This window comes from Phoenix dactylifera, chromosome 2 (assembly GCF_051530095.1).
Source record: "Phoenix dactylifera cultivar Ajwa chromosome 2, Ajwa_hap1_PhDact_Kaust_v1.1, whole genome shotgun sequence".
In the NCBI taxonomy this organism is placed as follows: Eukaryota; Viridiplantae; Streptophyta; class Magnoliopsida; order Arecales; family Arecaceae; genus Phoenix; species Phoenix dactylifera.
In genome coordinates, this window is record NC_143191.1 from 14447966 (window position 1) to 14465313 (window position 17348).

At 44.1% G+C, this 17348-nt stretch overlaps 1 protein-coding gene across 1 annotated transcript; it reads left to right on the top strand.

Annotated features, from left to right (window-relative positions):
- Positions 1 to 3563: 3563 nt before the first annotated feature.
- On the top strand, positions 3564 to 11576 carry LOC103707687 (uncharacterized). The gene is made up of 3 exons (XM_008792276.5): positions 3564 to 4072; positions 8479 to 10120; positions 10203 to 11576. Exons 1-3 carry the CDS (start codon positions 3796 to 3798, stop codon positions 10393 to 10395), a joined length of 2112 nt encoding a protein of 703 aa, XP_008790498.1. The 5' UTR covers positions 3564 to 3795; the 3' UTR covers positions 10396 to 11576.
- The last annotated feature ends 5772 nt before the right edge of the window (positions 11577 to 17348 follow it).

The following is a 17348-nucleotide window of genomic DNA, read 5'->3' on the forward strand; positions in this document are numbered from 1 at the left end:
CCCAATGCTTGGTCAAGCATCTCCAAGGTCGGCGAAGACATGGCGAAGCATGCCAAAGGCACGGCGCACCCATGCGCGGCCCAAGCTGCGCCCGTGCATGCCCGCCGCACGCGGCTGTGCGCGCCCAGGCCACCCGCGTGCTGGCCGCACCCGCCCGCGCGCAGTTCGTGTGGCCGAACCTCGCCAGCCGCAGGATCGCCCGCGCGCCCGCACGCACGTACGGGCGCACGGCGCCTGTCTGCCCACGTGCACCCATGGTCGACCACGCCCGCATGCGCGCGCCCAACAGCGGCCTGCTGCGGCCACCCACGCGCGCTAGCACCCTGCCGGGCGGCATGCCATGCACAGCGCACGCCAGGCCCCTGCCACGCCTCAACGCTCGTGCCATGCCCTGCCGCTCCTCGGCGCCCCCTGCTGCGCCCTGCCGCGCACCCTGATGCCCTGCCAGCGCCCCTGCCGCCCCAGTCGCGCGCCCCAACGCCTTGCCAGTGCCCCTGCTGCGCGCCCCAATGCCCTACCTGCCCCAGCGCCCACAGGACCCTGCCAGCAGCCCTGCAGCACCCACAGAAGCCTGCCAGCAGCTGCCATGCGCCCAGCCAGCCATGTGCCATGCCCAGCCCGCCCAGCCATGTGCCTAGCCTGCCCAAAAGCCTTGGCTTTGGCCCTTAGCCACTTGGCCAAGCCTCTAACTTGTCATGATGAGGTTGGCCCATCACTTGGCCACTTGGGCAACCTCATGAAGTCTATAAATAGGAGAGATTGGGGAAGCCATGGAAGTCTTTTGTCATCTTGAGAGTCTTGTATTTTCGGCCTAAGGGCTTGGGAGGGCTTTGCCCTATTGTATTCGGTCCTAGAGTGTCTCTAAGGATTTGGGCTAGTGTAAACCCATCATAGTTCCAATAGATTATGTTTGTAAGCTTCATTTTGGGAATTGAAACAATCCTCTAAGCTTTCCTCTATATCTTCCAATTTGCGTGATTGTCTCTTTCAAGCCAAGGGACGTGTCAAGCTGCAACCAGTAGACCCGCCTCTTGTCTTGATTCCCACAACCATCCGAAGGAGTGCGTCCATCAATTCCAACAAGCTACGGGTCGGGCCAAGCTGCAACCAGTAGGCCCGCCCCTTGACTTGTATCCGTGACCATCCAAAGGAGTGGATATCAACCGGCGTTACCCGCATCGGCCCAAATCAACAACTTAACGAGGTGCGCACAAGAAGCACGAGGCAAGGATTTGGTGTGGCGACTTGGGGCCGAGAGCTGCCCTCCATCAGATATATCCACGTGTTTTGAGCAATTCATTTTTCCCCCAACAAGTAAAAATCCAAATAGCCAAAATTCTTTGGGATCTTGGTTGATATATACTGATTTATTGTGACCAAAATGTCAAAATAGAGGACAATATAGTAAAACCAAAGTTGATCGCCGATTTCAAGTACTAAAAGTCATAGAAGTTCACTTTTTTTTTTCCTCTATTTTTCCATCCAGCCCTAGTCCCACAAAGTTCCCTTCACGACCAAAATTACTCGTTGTTAAACAAACAAAGGGAGATTAGAAAATATCAGCCGATAAATCATTATATAGTATGTATCAACCCGATACCGATACAAACCGATAGCTCTTTTTTTTTTTTTTGCTAAGACGGGTGCATCATACCTGACAAGTATGGATGTACCCAATAAAATAAAAAAATAGAATACCTCAAAATGCTAGGGGCAACTCTCCATTTCTAGCCCATAGAATACTACCGAAGTGACTAGCTACATAACTAGCCACCCAGTTTGCAGCCCCATTAGCTTTACGAAAAACATGCTTGGCCTGAAAGGCTCCTCCGTCCCTCACCATTGCCCAGATATCTCGGAGCAAAGGATGGACACAACATTACCCTTCGGGCTCCTCCGGATCCAACTGATGATCGTGGCCGAGTCCCCCCTCCAGGACAATGGAACTAGCCCGTAAAACACACCGGGCGTGACGAAGGCCCGCCCAAACGGCCCTCAACTCCGCATCCGGAACCAAAATATCGAAGAGTTGACTGCCCCCTATAACCATGATCCTAGCAGACGAGTCCTAAATAACAAAACTCGCGTCCCCCCGCGTACCTCCATCCAAGATGGACCCATCAAAGTTGATCTTGAGAAAACTCGGGGGTGGGGGCTCCTAGGTGAGAAACACCATACACGATGCTGCCGAAGCAAAATGGGAACTCCATATGTCTCAAGCTGTCAAGGTTCCTTCAACGGGTAAGATGTGACGGAGCTCCGTCGCCTGCACATGGACACTCTCCACTACAAGTCTCGGTGACATACTATATTTGTCAAAGGTACGAGTGTTCCTAACCAACCAAATCTAGTAGAACGTACAAATCGCTTGGGCCGCCTTTTGGCGAAGCAATGGGGACTCCGAGCATTGGTGCATGGCCTGTAAAAACTGGTCCCTCCAGCCCCAAACCTCCTGTGGGATCCCTGCCAGTCGCCAAGTCGCCCTAGCCCATGTGCACTGAAACAAGGCATGGTCCACCGTCTCGTCCACACCACAATGTCCACATATCGGAGGAATTCTCAGTTCTCGTTCGCTAAGAGCTGCTATCGTCGGAAGACAGTCCCAAACCACCTTTCATAGAAACAGGGCTACCCTCGGGTGGAGTCCCAAGTGCCAGATCCAGGTGCAGTCAGGCCCAGGCTCATACTGCCGCCGGAGAATGCGGGAGAGGTCACCTACCCTGACGCTAGTCCTGGTAGAGGTGCTCCAAACCTGCACATCAGGACCTGTATACCTAAATAACGGGAGGGATCAGACCCTCTCCACTAGATGCCCCCCAAAAAACTGAACCAACCTAGTCTTGTCCCATGCAGCCCCCCCAGGGACGAGGAGATCACAGACCTGCAAACCCTCCGCAGCCTCAACACTGACAATAGTTGGCCAATGCCGCAAGGAGAGGGCATCTACCCACGAGTCCCCAGCCACATCAATACTGCGTCTATCGCCTATCAGCCATCTAGTGTGCACCAAAGCGGTAGACAAGTACCTCGCAATCTCTCGCCATAGGAAGAAAACTCTCTGCCCTCGTGCCAGTGCCTCGGGGTCCAAACGCCTATAGCAGGCTGCCATGGTCCGATTTCAGATCTCCTGCGGCTCCAAAAGGAACCGGGCTGCATGTCAGGCAAGCAACATCTCCCGTCTCTCTAGGAGAGATAGAACTCCGAGGTCCCTCTCACTGAATGGGAGACAGATGCTCTTCCATATTATCAAGTGCACCTTCCGACCACCGGTATACAAAATTGGTAGCTTCGCCGAGAAGAAATCTTACCGTCTCACTCCACTAAATGTCATTGCTATGCAAATTCATGAAAGTTCAGGGGCGTATGTAGGCATTAAAGTAGCAATTCAATCGGTCAAAAGTAAGCCGCGCCCGATTCCCACTTTCCACGTCTTCCTTTCAAACGCCGAACAGCCTTTACAAACCGATAGGCGTTACCGTTTGCTGACTCCGTGCGTCAACGTCCCCGTTAGAAACGGCGTTACTCCGCTGCCTATATAAGCCCCTCTCAACCCCAATAGAAGCGAAGCTGCCCTCCGAGTGCTCCTCAGTCCTCTTCATCCATGGCGGCGCCGGCCGGGGTCGCTCTCGCAGTCGGAGTTCTCCACCGCCGCCGACTCCGCCTCCGCCGCTGCCTCCTTCCCTAAAACTCTAGATCCTCCGCCCCCGTGTAAGCACCAGATCGGTCGTCGGAGCGACGATCGGAAGCGGGGAGGAAACTAGTTTGAGGAGATCTTGGTGATTGAACGGGCAGGCGATGAGCGGCGGTGGAGGAGGCGGTGGAGGAGGGGGAGGGAAGGCGGAGGGGCAGTACTCAATGTCGAAGACGTCGGTGTGGTGGGACATCGAGAACTGCCAGGTCCCGAGGGCCTGCGATCCTCATCTGATCGCCCAGAACATCAGATTGGCGCTGGAGGCGATGGATTATCGCGGGGCCGTCTCCATCTCGGCCTACGGCGACACCAGCAAGATCTCGCAGACCGTCCAGCAGGCGCTCTCCAGCACCGGGATCTCCCTCAATCACGTCCCTGCAGGTAAAAGATCGATTCTTTGGACCCTAATTCTAATAACTTCTCGTATATCTTTGCTTTTGTTCGGTCGCTATTTGTTTGATCAGTCTCTTCATCTATCCGAATTTTGCGAGTTTCGGTTTTGATCGGGTTGTTTGTTTATTTCTTTCTTCATTAGATTATACAGCTGGATGTTATAGGGTGGTCATGAATGTTTTAATCTGATGGTCTTGATTCTCTATTCTCTCTCGATTTCCCCCCTTTTTCTCTAGTTGACATCAGAAGCTAGTGGATATTGCTGCTAAGAAGTCTAAGGTTTTCTGATTTGTATGATATTATTGGGTTATGATCTGTGTGTTTTTTTCCTCTTTTTGGGTGGGTGGTTGGATTCCAGATTTGACGGGCTTTAATGCTTTGATCTGAGGAGAAATTGCTCTGATTTCTATACTTTATTGCTTTTGTTTTATGATTGATATGATTATGTCTCCCTTTCTTCTTTTTTTTCAATATGTTAAGCAGGTGGGTGTGCTATGCATTAAAACACTAGATCCTGTCTTAGGAGAATATAGAATTGCATCATGTTAGTGAACATGCTTTCATCGGCAAGTGAGCCCTCACAAGTCCTAGTGGCTGTAACATCGGTCTGCTGTTAGATTACAGTACTCATATTCTTTGACCTCTGTTATAAGCATATTTTTATTAGTTCATTTTTTTACATTAGTCAATGTGTTTCGCTCTTTCGTTCTAGCTTGATAAGTGTGTGCATATTCGTTATTCTTTTGAACTGATTTTTATTGGAAGCATGATGTTAATCTGCTGTGTAGTTGATTAGGAAACGTTTAGTTAAAAAGGCATGTAGGAGACATGACCTGTTACCTGTGCTACGTGGACACTAGTGTCCAGCTCCAATAATACATCTTGGATATGTATTTTAATTGGATAAATATCAAACAATTGGATACTTCCCTTTTTCTTTTCCTGCTTTTATAGATGGGTGGATAATTGGCTCCTCATAATGAGTTCAACCCACCATAATAATGTTGGTAATGACCTTTTCCCTTTTTTAGATATTGGCCAAGGAAATAAATATTGAAATAACTTTGCAAAATATACTTTTTCTTGTATCCCTCAGCAAATAAAGAAGTTTCAGAAACACATATAGTTAATGGCTTTAAGATATCTTTCGCAGCTGTACTCAAGGTCATGAATGCCGTTTATGCAAATCCCTATTTCTACACATTATATATATATGTATATGTGTGTATATGTATATGTATGTATATATATATGTATATGTGTATATATATATATATATATATATATATATATATATATATATATATATATATATATATATGATTATCATCTAAAGCTAATTTTACTTTGTCCTAAAATGTATTTTGAAGGGTAGTTTGATCATAAAACCAATTTAGTTCTTGTAGTTTTCATGTTTTCTTAGAAACTACAATCTGTTTCAGTTGTTTTTTTTGTTCGAATTTCATTGTTGCTAATTTTCCATGGTAATGCATTATGTTTGGATGACATGGGACAAGCAGGCTTCCACCTTTTATTGCTAGTATCTTGGTAATATATATATATCTATCTATTTATTCTATTTCATCATCGTGCTAATTGTCATCATGCTAACTGCAGTTGAATGAAACAATCTATCTATCTATGTACTCTATTTCATCATCATGCTAATTGCAGTTTACAATGTGTTTTCATATCAAGTTGTTGTTATTTGGCTTGGACTAGTTTGATAACCCTAGTAGATATCCAACTTTGTTGGAGCAGAATTCCATGGTCTACCTTTGGATCACCAATTAGACAGAGCATAGTAATTCTGAAAGTAGCTAACATATGCTCCTTTTAAGATTTCATTGGACTACAATTATTGTTATTTCATGCTTGTATTCAGATATGATTGGAATTTAGTAGGTAAAAGGATAAAATTTTAAAAGGTGAAAAGGATGTGATGTGGTTAATTCTATGCATGAAGTTCATTTATGAATATAAATTTGGGGACTTCTAAAAATATTGGGGTACCTGAAATCTGCTTGGTTTTAGATATGATTCAGGGAGCAAATATCTGGGGAAAGATATTTGCAAGGAGTTGAGTAGAGATAATGGTGGATAAAGATACAGGGGCAATAAGTAAAACTGGCTACATTTTATGAAGAGTATTAAATGTTATATTCCAGAGGCACTTTTGGTGTCACATGCACGGATAAATGCAAAGGATTTTCTGGGGGAAAGATGCATGGGTGATGATTCCCATGATTATGCTGCAGATTATGTACTTAAAAATTTTAGGGAAGTTTTAATAGGAAATTTCTTTCCTTTAGAGAATGACTGGGTGGCACAAGGTAAAGGTTGCTATTCTTCAGCAAAAAAAAGCAAGACTTGGTTGCTTGAATATTTTGGCTCTAGCAAAAGAGGATCATTTAAGGTACAGAGGCTTTCAGTGTGTATGAATTTTTCCTATTACTAGACACTTTATTTAATCAATATACTGTTGTGGTTGGTGGTTCTAAGAATTTTATTGAGTGTTTGTAAGGTAGTACACGCCTTTTTAGGAGCTTATCTTTATTGATTGGAGTTAGAGATGTTGCATCTAAGCTGGGTATTATCTATCTCAGACATGTTCAGTTAAAAATGGGATGGACTGACCGAAGCTAGATATTGTGTTTGATAGTATTTCCTACCCAATGATGGACTTAAGAAGGATGAGTTTTATAAAAGAATGCCACTTCTCTTGGAAGGAGGATGATCTTCTCTACCTATTTTTTCGACATCAAGACGTAATCAGTATTTCGTCAATACAGAAATATGCTATAATCTGAACTGCTTCCTATATATCTTCCTCTTATCTCCTTTTCTCTTTTTTTTCTCTGTAGAGTATAAGCTAATTGTCTCAAATGGTCATCTGGCTTATATTTTTCTTTCTTTCTTCTTCTTTTTTTCCAGGAATGGCTTTATGTTTCCGTCCTCTTTAAAATTGTAGCTAACTTACAATTGATCAGGAAGTCCATGATGAATGTTTATCTTTGTAACTAGTGCAGTCCCCTTAGTTGTGTTCTATCATTCTTTAAATATCTCATGGATTAGTTTTGAGGTTTTTTAGTATGTAATGTAGAGCTCAAATCAACTCTGATATTCAGGCTGTTATGTTTGTTCTTTTTCCCTTTCTCCATTTAAACGACAATGTTGATTTTCATCAACCATCTCTGTTGTCTAAGAAATGATTGGTTATTGCATACCTATGTTCCTCCAGTTGACCTCATCTTTGTAGTATTAGCTTGTTTGCTTATCTCACCAGTGGTTGAGACATTTAACAGGAAATTGATACTACGCATGAAATCATGTAGATTGCTCACTTTCAGTGAACTATGATTCAATTTTCTACTTCTAGGTTCCAATAAGGATTATTTTGATCACATGCCATCTATTTATGAGCATTTGTTTGTTTCCTTTCACATAATGGCATCCTTAGATATATAAATAGTCTATCTAGGAAGCTTTCTTTAGTTAAGCATGTTTCATACTGTCGTTTACATCCACTCCCATGAAGTTTTGTTGTTTATGGTCCTTTTATTGATGTGACTTCGTTGAAGAACGCCCCGAGACTTTTTCTTTGTTACATTGCTAAAGAATTAAGGGTAACTTTTGGAATACATTGTGTTCACAATCACTTTGTTTTCCTAGAATGCTATTTCCGTATGGTCTGTAGTTATATGGCACAAGCTAGTGTTTTTTGGAACAGATAAATGATGTAAGGAACTTCAATTCAATCCCCGGTGAGTCAGGCCCAGTTGCAGAAATTTCTGCATCTCATTTTTACTGTTTGTTCATGTAGTTGAGTTTCATTTTAAGAAACAAAACAATTCATTCTTTAGATCAAGGTTTAAAGTTTTGGTACTGGTACCTAGTTGGTTGCCGGTATGTACAATACCGATGCATACCCCAAGTGTTGGCACAGCAAAAGTGATACCCTGTAGCATGTGTTGGTGTGGCATGGAACCTAGGGGTATCCTGGGTACTGGTTTGTCACCAGTATGGTATGGCTGGTATGGACTGGTACAACATGGTGCTTGAATCCTTGCCTCGAAATCTTATGTTTTTCTTTCTATATGTTCCATTGCCATGAATTACTTGAAATTCTGATTATACATTTCTTATTCTATACCCATTTCAACCCCTGGTATCAGCCCCTTGATTGCATTATAGCAGCCATTATTATCAGATACATTTCTGGATCATTCTTTTGAATCCTACCAACTTCCAAACCAAATTTGGTATATATTTCTTTGATCCTGTTGTAGTTTTCTGGCATTCTGTCTACTAGTGCTTCATAAGATGTCATATGCCCCATCCTCCTTTTGAATTTTCCTTTGTGTTGTTCTGATAGGGTTCTTAACATAATGCAGGCGTCAAAGATGCAAGTGATAAAAAAATTCTAGTTGACATGTTATTCTGGGCAGTAGATAATCCTCCTCCTGCGAACTATTTGCTTATCTCCGGTGATCGTGACTTTTCCAATGCCCTCCATCAATTAAGAATGAGGAGATATAATATTCTTCTAGCGCAGCCACCAAATGTATCCCAAGCACTTGTAGCTGCTGCAAAGAGTGTGTGGCTCTGGAAAAATCTTCTGGCAGGAGGGCCACCATTGTCAGAGTCCCCTTACCCAAGTAACGTATTGAATGACAATTTATCGGGTATGGAGGCATCAAAAAACAATATCCCAGATGCTGTGCAGACAACACAGACCATTGATCCTCCTGCTGCAAGCTCGCACTTGGGAAATCAAAGGAATTTTGGAAATGGAAAGGCTGATAACCGATACAAGGGGAAGCAAGTTAGAAGGAATGCGAGTGCAAGTCAAGCAAGTAGTAACACTCCAAAAACATCTAGCAATGAGAATAAGCTGCATCAATCTGGAACTGAAGGTCTCATGAATGGAACGCCCAATAATGGTATTCCGAAATGGACTAAGAAGCAGGCAAATCAAGCTTCCACTTCCATGACATCAAGTTTTGAAGTCAAGGAAGGTGTTCAGTTGAACCATCCAGGAAGTAGTTCTTTCCTACAGTCATCACTTCAAAAGCCATCCTCTGAATCTGGGTATTCTCATCAGACTGGGACAGTTCAGGTTAAGGACGCTCCTCATGAGTTCTTTAGAGCTAATAAGCCCAACACATCAAGTGCACCTACACCAGATTACAGTACACCATGTCCTGAATTCCCCATGAACAATGGGAAATACTTCCCAAACAATCATCAAACCTATCATCCTCAGCCATTAAGACCTAGTGATTTACTGCCTCCACAAACTAATATTACATCTGGGAATTTGTCTGCACCGAATTCTCAAAAGCACAGCTCTTATCCACCAACAAGCTGGACTAGCGGCCCACCATCTACTTCACCACAAACCTGGTCAAGTGGTTTGCCCTATGCTTCAGGACCTTCAGGGAATCTGCCAGATATTAATAGGCTTAATATGTCAGATTATCCTAGTAGTGTTCACCATAACACTCCATCTCATCAGCAAACCCCAGAACCAAGTATGACTTGTGTAATGGAGCGTCCTAATGCTCCACACCAAGGACAACCTTTCTATCCTGACTATATGCACATACCTCCGCCTATACCTGTCATGAACAGCAATGCATCCAACAATGCACGCTGGGGTACCCCAGGATGCGCTGCACCACCAATTGAGGTCCAGGGTCTCGTGGGAAACATTCTACGTGCCTTGCATATATTGAAAACTGAGAAAATGGCCCCAACAGAAGCTAATATAGCAGATTGCATTCACTATGGGGACATGAATATGCAACATTTTAATGCTAAGATGGCTCTTGACTATGCCGTCCAGTATCAATTTATCGTGATGCACAAGTTAGGTGGTAGCTTGCCATTCTATATCGTAAAGAATGATACATTATGGAAATGTGTGAATGTTATGGATGGTAATGCTAAGCATCCGAGAGGTACATGGGATGCAGTTCAAAAGTTTCTTTCTTCAAAAAATGGACGCTCTGCTCTGAGGTCCTCACAATGCAGGTAAGTATTATTACTAAGCTGATCGTTGTGATGATCCATTCAGTATTTCCCCTTGTTAAAGCTGCTTGCCTATTGTATACAGGTATCAAGCTGCAATTATGCTAAAGCATCGATGCTTGAAACATCTTGTTTTGGGTGATATTCTTCAGATCTTGCATATCGTGATCACCGTGAAGAAATGGATCTTACCTCATTCTTCAGGTTGGCAACCTTTGTCTTTTAATGTATCAATTTCAGATACAAATGCAGATGGCGGTGCCAGTACCAATCCATGATATTGGATAGGTGATGATCTGAAGCTAGCTTTAGAGTGGAAAAACTTGAGTAGGGATCCTTTCAATTTCTCACAGTAGAATGTTACATTTAGTAAATATGAGGCAAAGATAGCTATAATCCTATGGTTGAAGTGTCACACCTTTGGAGCAGGTTACTTCTATATTCCTTAGTGGTAATTGGTGGTATTAGAGTGGAAAGACTTTGAAGGGAGGAATGTTTTCAAAGAAAGGGGTATCATGAGATCTCCTGAAGGTAATTCTCCTGTTTACTGGGGCTGTATTTAGGCCATATAGTTTGCAGGCTCAGGTGATGTTGCTGTATCATATCAAGCAAAGTTGTTCTATTTGGAGATGGACAAGGTACAAGAGTACCAGAACCTTCTGGCTGTGGAATGTCAAGTGGTATCTATGCATAGCTGAAAGTTATTGAATGCTTTGGATATCATCATTCCTCGTGCTTGCTTTCTTTTGGTTCTCATAATATAGTCATTTGTAGAACATTGATTAATTGAAACCATCTTTGTTGGTGACTGGCTTGTCCTTGGTTTTGGTTGATCATTTGATGCAACAGAAGGGATGTCTCCAAAGGAAGCACATTGTTCAGCATTCACTGCAATGGGTTCTTGAATTAAAACATCCTGTGTTTACATGTTAGTTGGATTTACTGAATGTAAGAAACTTTCAGACTATTGTATCTAGGTTGATTTGCTGAGGCGCCCCATCATGGTAGTAAATGCAAGTGGGTTGTGAAAGATCAACTTTGGGCTTAGCATTCTTCTGCTGTGTCAGGATTCGCGTTACTTTGTTGCTGGTTTTCATTAGATAATTCAGCAGCTGCAGCATACTTTATAGATGTCAATGGCCCTACATTTCAGTCATCAGCTTTACGACGCATGCATGTTGGATGAACTGCCTGAATTTCTTTTGTTGATAAGACATGCAGCTGGTTGATGGCAGATTTGACTGAGAGACTAGAGGCTTTTGGTTATGCTGGATGCTATTTCTATCTTCAGAATCTGTAAAGATGCCTTCAGGCATTTTTGATGGATAGCTCTTAAATTTTGTCGAAAGACTGTTCCATCTTTATTGCATGACCATAGCTGTTATCAGTCAAATATTAAGTACCTTGTATGTATTGTGACTATGTTACGTATGCTTTGAATGCAATTTATGTTTTGATATGGGTGCTTAAGACTGCTTGTTTTCTTCTTCCATGCCTCTTATTAGGCAGTTTTGATGATGCATTTTCAAGAGCATCGGCTATATGTATGAGGAATGATTTTTCCTTCCATGCCTTACATACGAGATGAGATCAAGCTGTGACATGCCAAGCGATTATATAGGTGGCATCTGAATTGCGTTCCAACCCGAATATTGTCGTCGCCTACTTGCCGCATTCTTTCCTCCGTGGAAGGGTAAGATTTATGCCCAAATTTGACAAATGGCCAATTTAACCAAGTTTAATCTCAAACTAGTTGTAATTGTTTACATGCATCCGTTTCCTCCACTTTGCTCCGTATATTTTTTAAATAATTTTGAGATATAAAGTCCTTTCCTATTTCTTCATTCTATATTGCTTTAAGTATACTTTATCTCTCTTCATCCCATTTACAGACACAAACCACTCGTTTGTACTGCTGCATCATTCGATTTGCACAGTGCATGGTCAAACCATTTAAATTATTAATTTATCCTCAATTGATACTGGCTCCATTTTTTTTAAGGAATGACTTTATTGTTTATTTTATTTTTTTTTTATATTACCATGTATCCATCTCATCATTTTTTTTTTGGCTACATTTATTTCGTGCACATTATTTTTTGACTATCTAACATTTTGTATTATAAAGCATAGCTAGTCGTATAACTGTTCTATAAAATTTTTTCTTTCACTTGGCAAGTATCTTATGGTCACAATATTGCAGTTGCATTCTTCATTTCATCAAACCTACTTTTATTCTATGACGTCCTCTTCAATTTTTTTCATTATGAATAATTGATCATAACTACTAAAAATAATCACTCTTAGAAGCTTCATGATTTTTAATTTTTTACTTCACTTTTATCAATATTTATATAATTTTACTAAAACTGCACCACCTATCTTGTTTGGATCTTAACTAAAATTCTTAAATTCTAGTGCACTCTTCTATAATTCCAACTTACTATTGACTTCTTTCTTAATCTTATCCATCAAAACTGTATCATTTGTAAAAATAATCTGTACAACTAATATCGTCCTAAATATATCTAGTAGGCTTATCCACAATTAGTAGAAAAAAGTAAGGATGTAAAGTAAATATTTGATATAAACCTATCATAATTGAAACGTATTTGTATCACCATCAATATTCTTACACTACTATAACCACTCCATCATACATGCCTTTAATTACAAAAATATATCTAAGAGAAACTAATTTCTTTTCTAACATCTATTATAAGACTTCTCCAAAGACTCTATTATATGTTTTTTTCTAGATTAATAAAAAAATATATAAGATCTTATCTTATTTTTCTATACTTTGTATTAATCTCCAAGAAGAAAAATAACTTTCATAGAATAAAATCAAATTGATTTTCTAATACTTTTAGACTGCTCAATCATTCTCTCCTAAAGTTCCATGGCTCATCAGTTAAATACCATAACAGTTAGAATAATTTTTAAAAATCATCTTTATTCTTATAAATCAGAATTATACTTTTACTTTCATTCATGAGACATGTTCTTGCTCTTTAAAATCTTATTCAATAAATTAATTAACCAAGTTATTTTCACATCATGTAAATAAGAATTCTATCAGATTTAACACTTTTTTTGTTTTCATTTTTTATCATTATTTTATCCTAAATATTTTAATTGACTGTATATCCTTAATATTTTTATACTTAATGAAACTAGTAAAATAACTATATAACTTTAATTGGGTAGCTTATCAAAATAAATTCTCCTTTTGTTCGATCTCATCTTTTCCAAATTTTTTTGAATTTTTGTCTTTGATGTTGAGTGAACCCGCTAATTTTTCTCTCTTTTTGGGGCAATTCTTAGTTTCTTCCTATCCAAAATTAATAAAAAAATAAAAATAAAACATCAAAGTATTCGTGAATCCTTGGCCGCCATGAAGAGGGTGGCGGGCTCCCTGCTTTCACTCATCCCTCCAGGCTTCGAGCTTGATGGCATCTCAGAGGCAACGGGAGGAGGAGGTGGGCGGTTGGAGGACTTGAGCTGAGCCATGCAGCCCAATATTATTAAAAGGTTTTTCAGTTTCTTTATCAGCTTTTGGAATAAAAAACTCATCTTTTTTAAATGATGTGGTGGCAAGCAGTGCCAATGTCCTCAGATGAAGACATATGGTAGGCATAACGGGTTGGCGTAATGCATTCGCTCAAATCTCTCATCTTACTCATACCCATCTCTAGTCTCTTTGGTACAAAGAATGGAAAGAAAGAAGATGGATGAATCTTCCATCTGTTCGTCCGTATGTTTGATAAAATATGAAAGGATAGATGAGAATGATTCATCTTCTTTTTGATATGAGGAATAAAAGGAAAGATGGATTATATTTATATGCTATTTTTATTAAACTATCTTTTGACACAAAAAAAGAGCAAAAAAATATTAGAATTTTATCAAAAATTAATGAAGGATAAATTTATTAATATAGAAATTCACCTCTCGCATGCTTCATCCATCCTTCCAAATTAGAAGGATACAAATTGATGAGCCACAATGGATGGGAAATCCCCATTGTGAGGATGCAAATTGCTGAGCTAGGATGGATGGGCAACCCTCCTTTTTCATCCATTCTTTCTAAAAAAATTTTTGAACCAAACGATGGATGGAAATCATCCATCCTTCCTGTTGCTGGAAATTGGACCCGGGGGCGGCCGTCGACTGAGGAGGAGCAGCTTCTGCGAACACTGGTGGGCGACGATCTGTCGGCGAGCGGCGTCCTCCGTGGGGGGCCTGCAAAAAGCCGGTGGCCGGGGTTTCCGGCGCCGGCCCTCCGATGCTTAAGTCAGAGGGGGGGCTTAATTTTGGAGAGAGAGGAGGAAAATATATTCTGCTGGGTTTTTTTTGAGTCCCACCCCCCCAGGGAAAGAGGGGTCCCCCCTTTTTATAGGGGGGTTGGATTACCTGTGATGTGATGGAGAGAGGTTGCCGTACGACTCAGCACGTTGCTTGAGTTGGTGCGCGATCAGGTGAATTAATGTCTTGATGTCGGAGGCGAGGACGGGATCAAAGAGTTGTCACGGCTGACCGAACGCTGCCGAGCTAATTTGCCGTGGAGGACTGAAGATCCGTAGATAATAGGAGCCACGCGCATTAATTGTTGAGTGAGCCGGAGATATACATTAATTGTTGAGTGAGCCAGGGGTTTGCAGAGATCATGCGCATTAAATGCTGGAGGCGGTGGCAGGGTATGGCCCCTGACCGGACTTCAGAAGGATACAACTGCGGTAGGTGGGCGGCGAGATCGGACTTCCGAGGTCAAGAGCCCTGAAGCTAGACGCCTGGTGGGGCGCCAGGTTGGGCGTATAAATTGTGGAGTAAGCCACCTAAGGCGTGATCCTGCGTCGGTCCGTAGGGAAAAGTACCCATAGTGGACAGTTGGTGGAGTCCGACTCCCGGGGTCGGGCGCCCTTCGGGTCGGGCATCAAGTTCGGCCGCCCGAGGTCGGCCGTCATCCGATCCCGTATCGGCAAGTTTCTCATATACTCGGGGGAATTTGCATTCCCTCAACACTACCTCCCGACTTCCGAGTTCGAGCTGCTCACGAGCTCGGACGTGGAAAGTAGTAGTCTTTATTATGGCGGCAGGGACCGAGGAGAGTTGAACTATGCTGGCGCCCCCACGCGTCCCGAAGCGTTTATAACGGAAGGGAGGCGGGGGGTGGCGCCTCTTGACCCTTCGTTGCTGTTTCGTATGGTGAGCTCATGATGGGGTCCCAGGACCTGGTGGGGCGGCGCCTCGATTCCGTATTCGAGGCGCCCTTTCTGAATAAATGCGCTGTCTCGATCCTCGAGGCGGAAACGTGGTGTGATCTGGACGGAGGATGTTTATTGAGTCGAACGCCTTGAGGTCGGATGTTAGATTAGCTGTTCGGGGCCTAAAGCCAGGTCGGTCGTCTGGGGCTGAGAATTAGGCCAGTCGCTCGAGGTCGGAGGCACTTAGTCTCGTATCGGCCGAATGGGGACTTGGGAGGCTAAAATTATGCCGGTGCTCCGCGCGTCCCGGGGCTCCTTTAATGAGGGGAGCGGGGGCGGCACTTGCTCGCCTTTCGAGGCGATCCGGCGTAGCGGGCCCATGATGAGGCCGCAAGATCCGATGGGACGGCGCCTCGATTCCGTACCCGAGGCGCACGTCCTGAGTAAGTGCGCTACTTCGGCTTCCGAGGTAGATACGTGGCATGATCCAGGCGAGAGACTGGATCCGGGGTTGCCGATCTGGGCCGTTGGAGGGGCCTATATAAACCCCCCATGTCGTCCCTAGAAAAGGAGGCTTTTGTTTGCTTCTGTTGTCGCTTTTCCTTTCTCTTGCTTTCTAGTTGCCGCCGTTTCCTCGGCGACGCCCGGAGCGATTTCCAGCGACCTAAAGGTGATTTCCGGCGACCTAAGGGCGATTTCCGGCGACCTAAGGGCGATTCCCGGCGACCCCCATAGTAGGTCGCTCTTCCACATTAGCTCGGGAGCTTTTAATTTTCTTTTCCCATCTCTTTCTCTCTCTCCTTCTGTCTCTCCTTCTTTCTTTCCATCTTTGATCCTTGCTCCCTTCTTTCTCGAGATAGGGCTTGCACCTGACGAAGTCGGGTCCACTTTGACCAAGGAGGAATTGGAGTTGGTCCGCTCCCGTTTTTTCTTCCGACCCGGGTTCTGACTCGAGCCCGCAGGGTTGGAGGATCGGGTGACCAGACCTCCACCGGGTCGGATCGGAGTGTACGTCGATACACTCTGGGCCGGCCTGCGATTCCCCCTCCATGAGTTCGTGAGCGATTTGCTGATGGAGTACCGGCTTGTCCCCGCACAGCTCACTCCGAACTCGTGGAGGACTATTATCGGGTTTATGTCCCTCTGCCTTGCGCACGGGATCCCGATCTCGGTGAGCGTTTTCCGCCAGTGCTTCATATTGAAGACAAACCCGGCGGATATAGAGTGGCTGTACTTTGCCTGGAGGAGCGGTATGTTGCTCTTCCGGGGCGCCCCCTCCTCCATTCATGAGTGGAGGGGAAAATTTTTCTTCCTTTCTTCCGAGCTCTCGTGGGGGTTCGACCCAAGGTGGGGGCGTCCGAGTTTGAAGGCCTCAAATAGATTCAGTGGCCTCTCGGTAGACGAGCAGAGGGCCTTTGATGCCCTACGAAGCCTCGGGAAAGACATCCTCCTGACCGAGTTTCTAACCGAGGAAGCTCTGGTGGAGGCCGGCCTGAGCTCGGCGAGTCCTGCGGGTAAGGGCAGTGGTGCTGTCCCTTTATCTCTTAATGTTTACTTCGTTTATTTCTTTTCCTTGTTTTTCTAACGTCAGTCTGACATTTGGCAAGACTTTTTGTTTCAGACATTCCTAGCATGCCGACTAGCAACACGTCCCTCTTTGCTCGGTTGAAGAAGCGAGGGGTTGAAGCCGGTGGGGCTGTTCCTAAGCCCCGGAAGAAGTCCAAGCTGAGCGCTATTTCCGCCTCTGCCGAGGTGGGAGGTCTGGAAGCAGGAACCTCGGCAGCCGTCCGAGGGTGAGCACCGGCCGCCGAGCGCGTGAGCTCGAGCCCTGCGGGAGCATCCGGTTCGGCGGCCCCATCCTGCCCCGCCCCCGTCTCCCAGCGGGAGGGGCGGACGATCGTCCGACTGCGGCGCTCGAGGCCCAAGCCGAGCACGGGCCCCAGGGTTCCGGATGTCGTTCATCCTGGCGCCCCGAGTTCGGACGAGCCGAGCTCTTCGAGGGGCGTAAGGGGAGAATCGGCCGA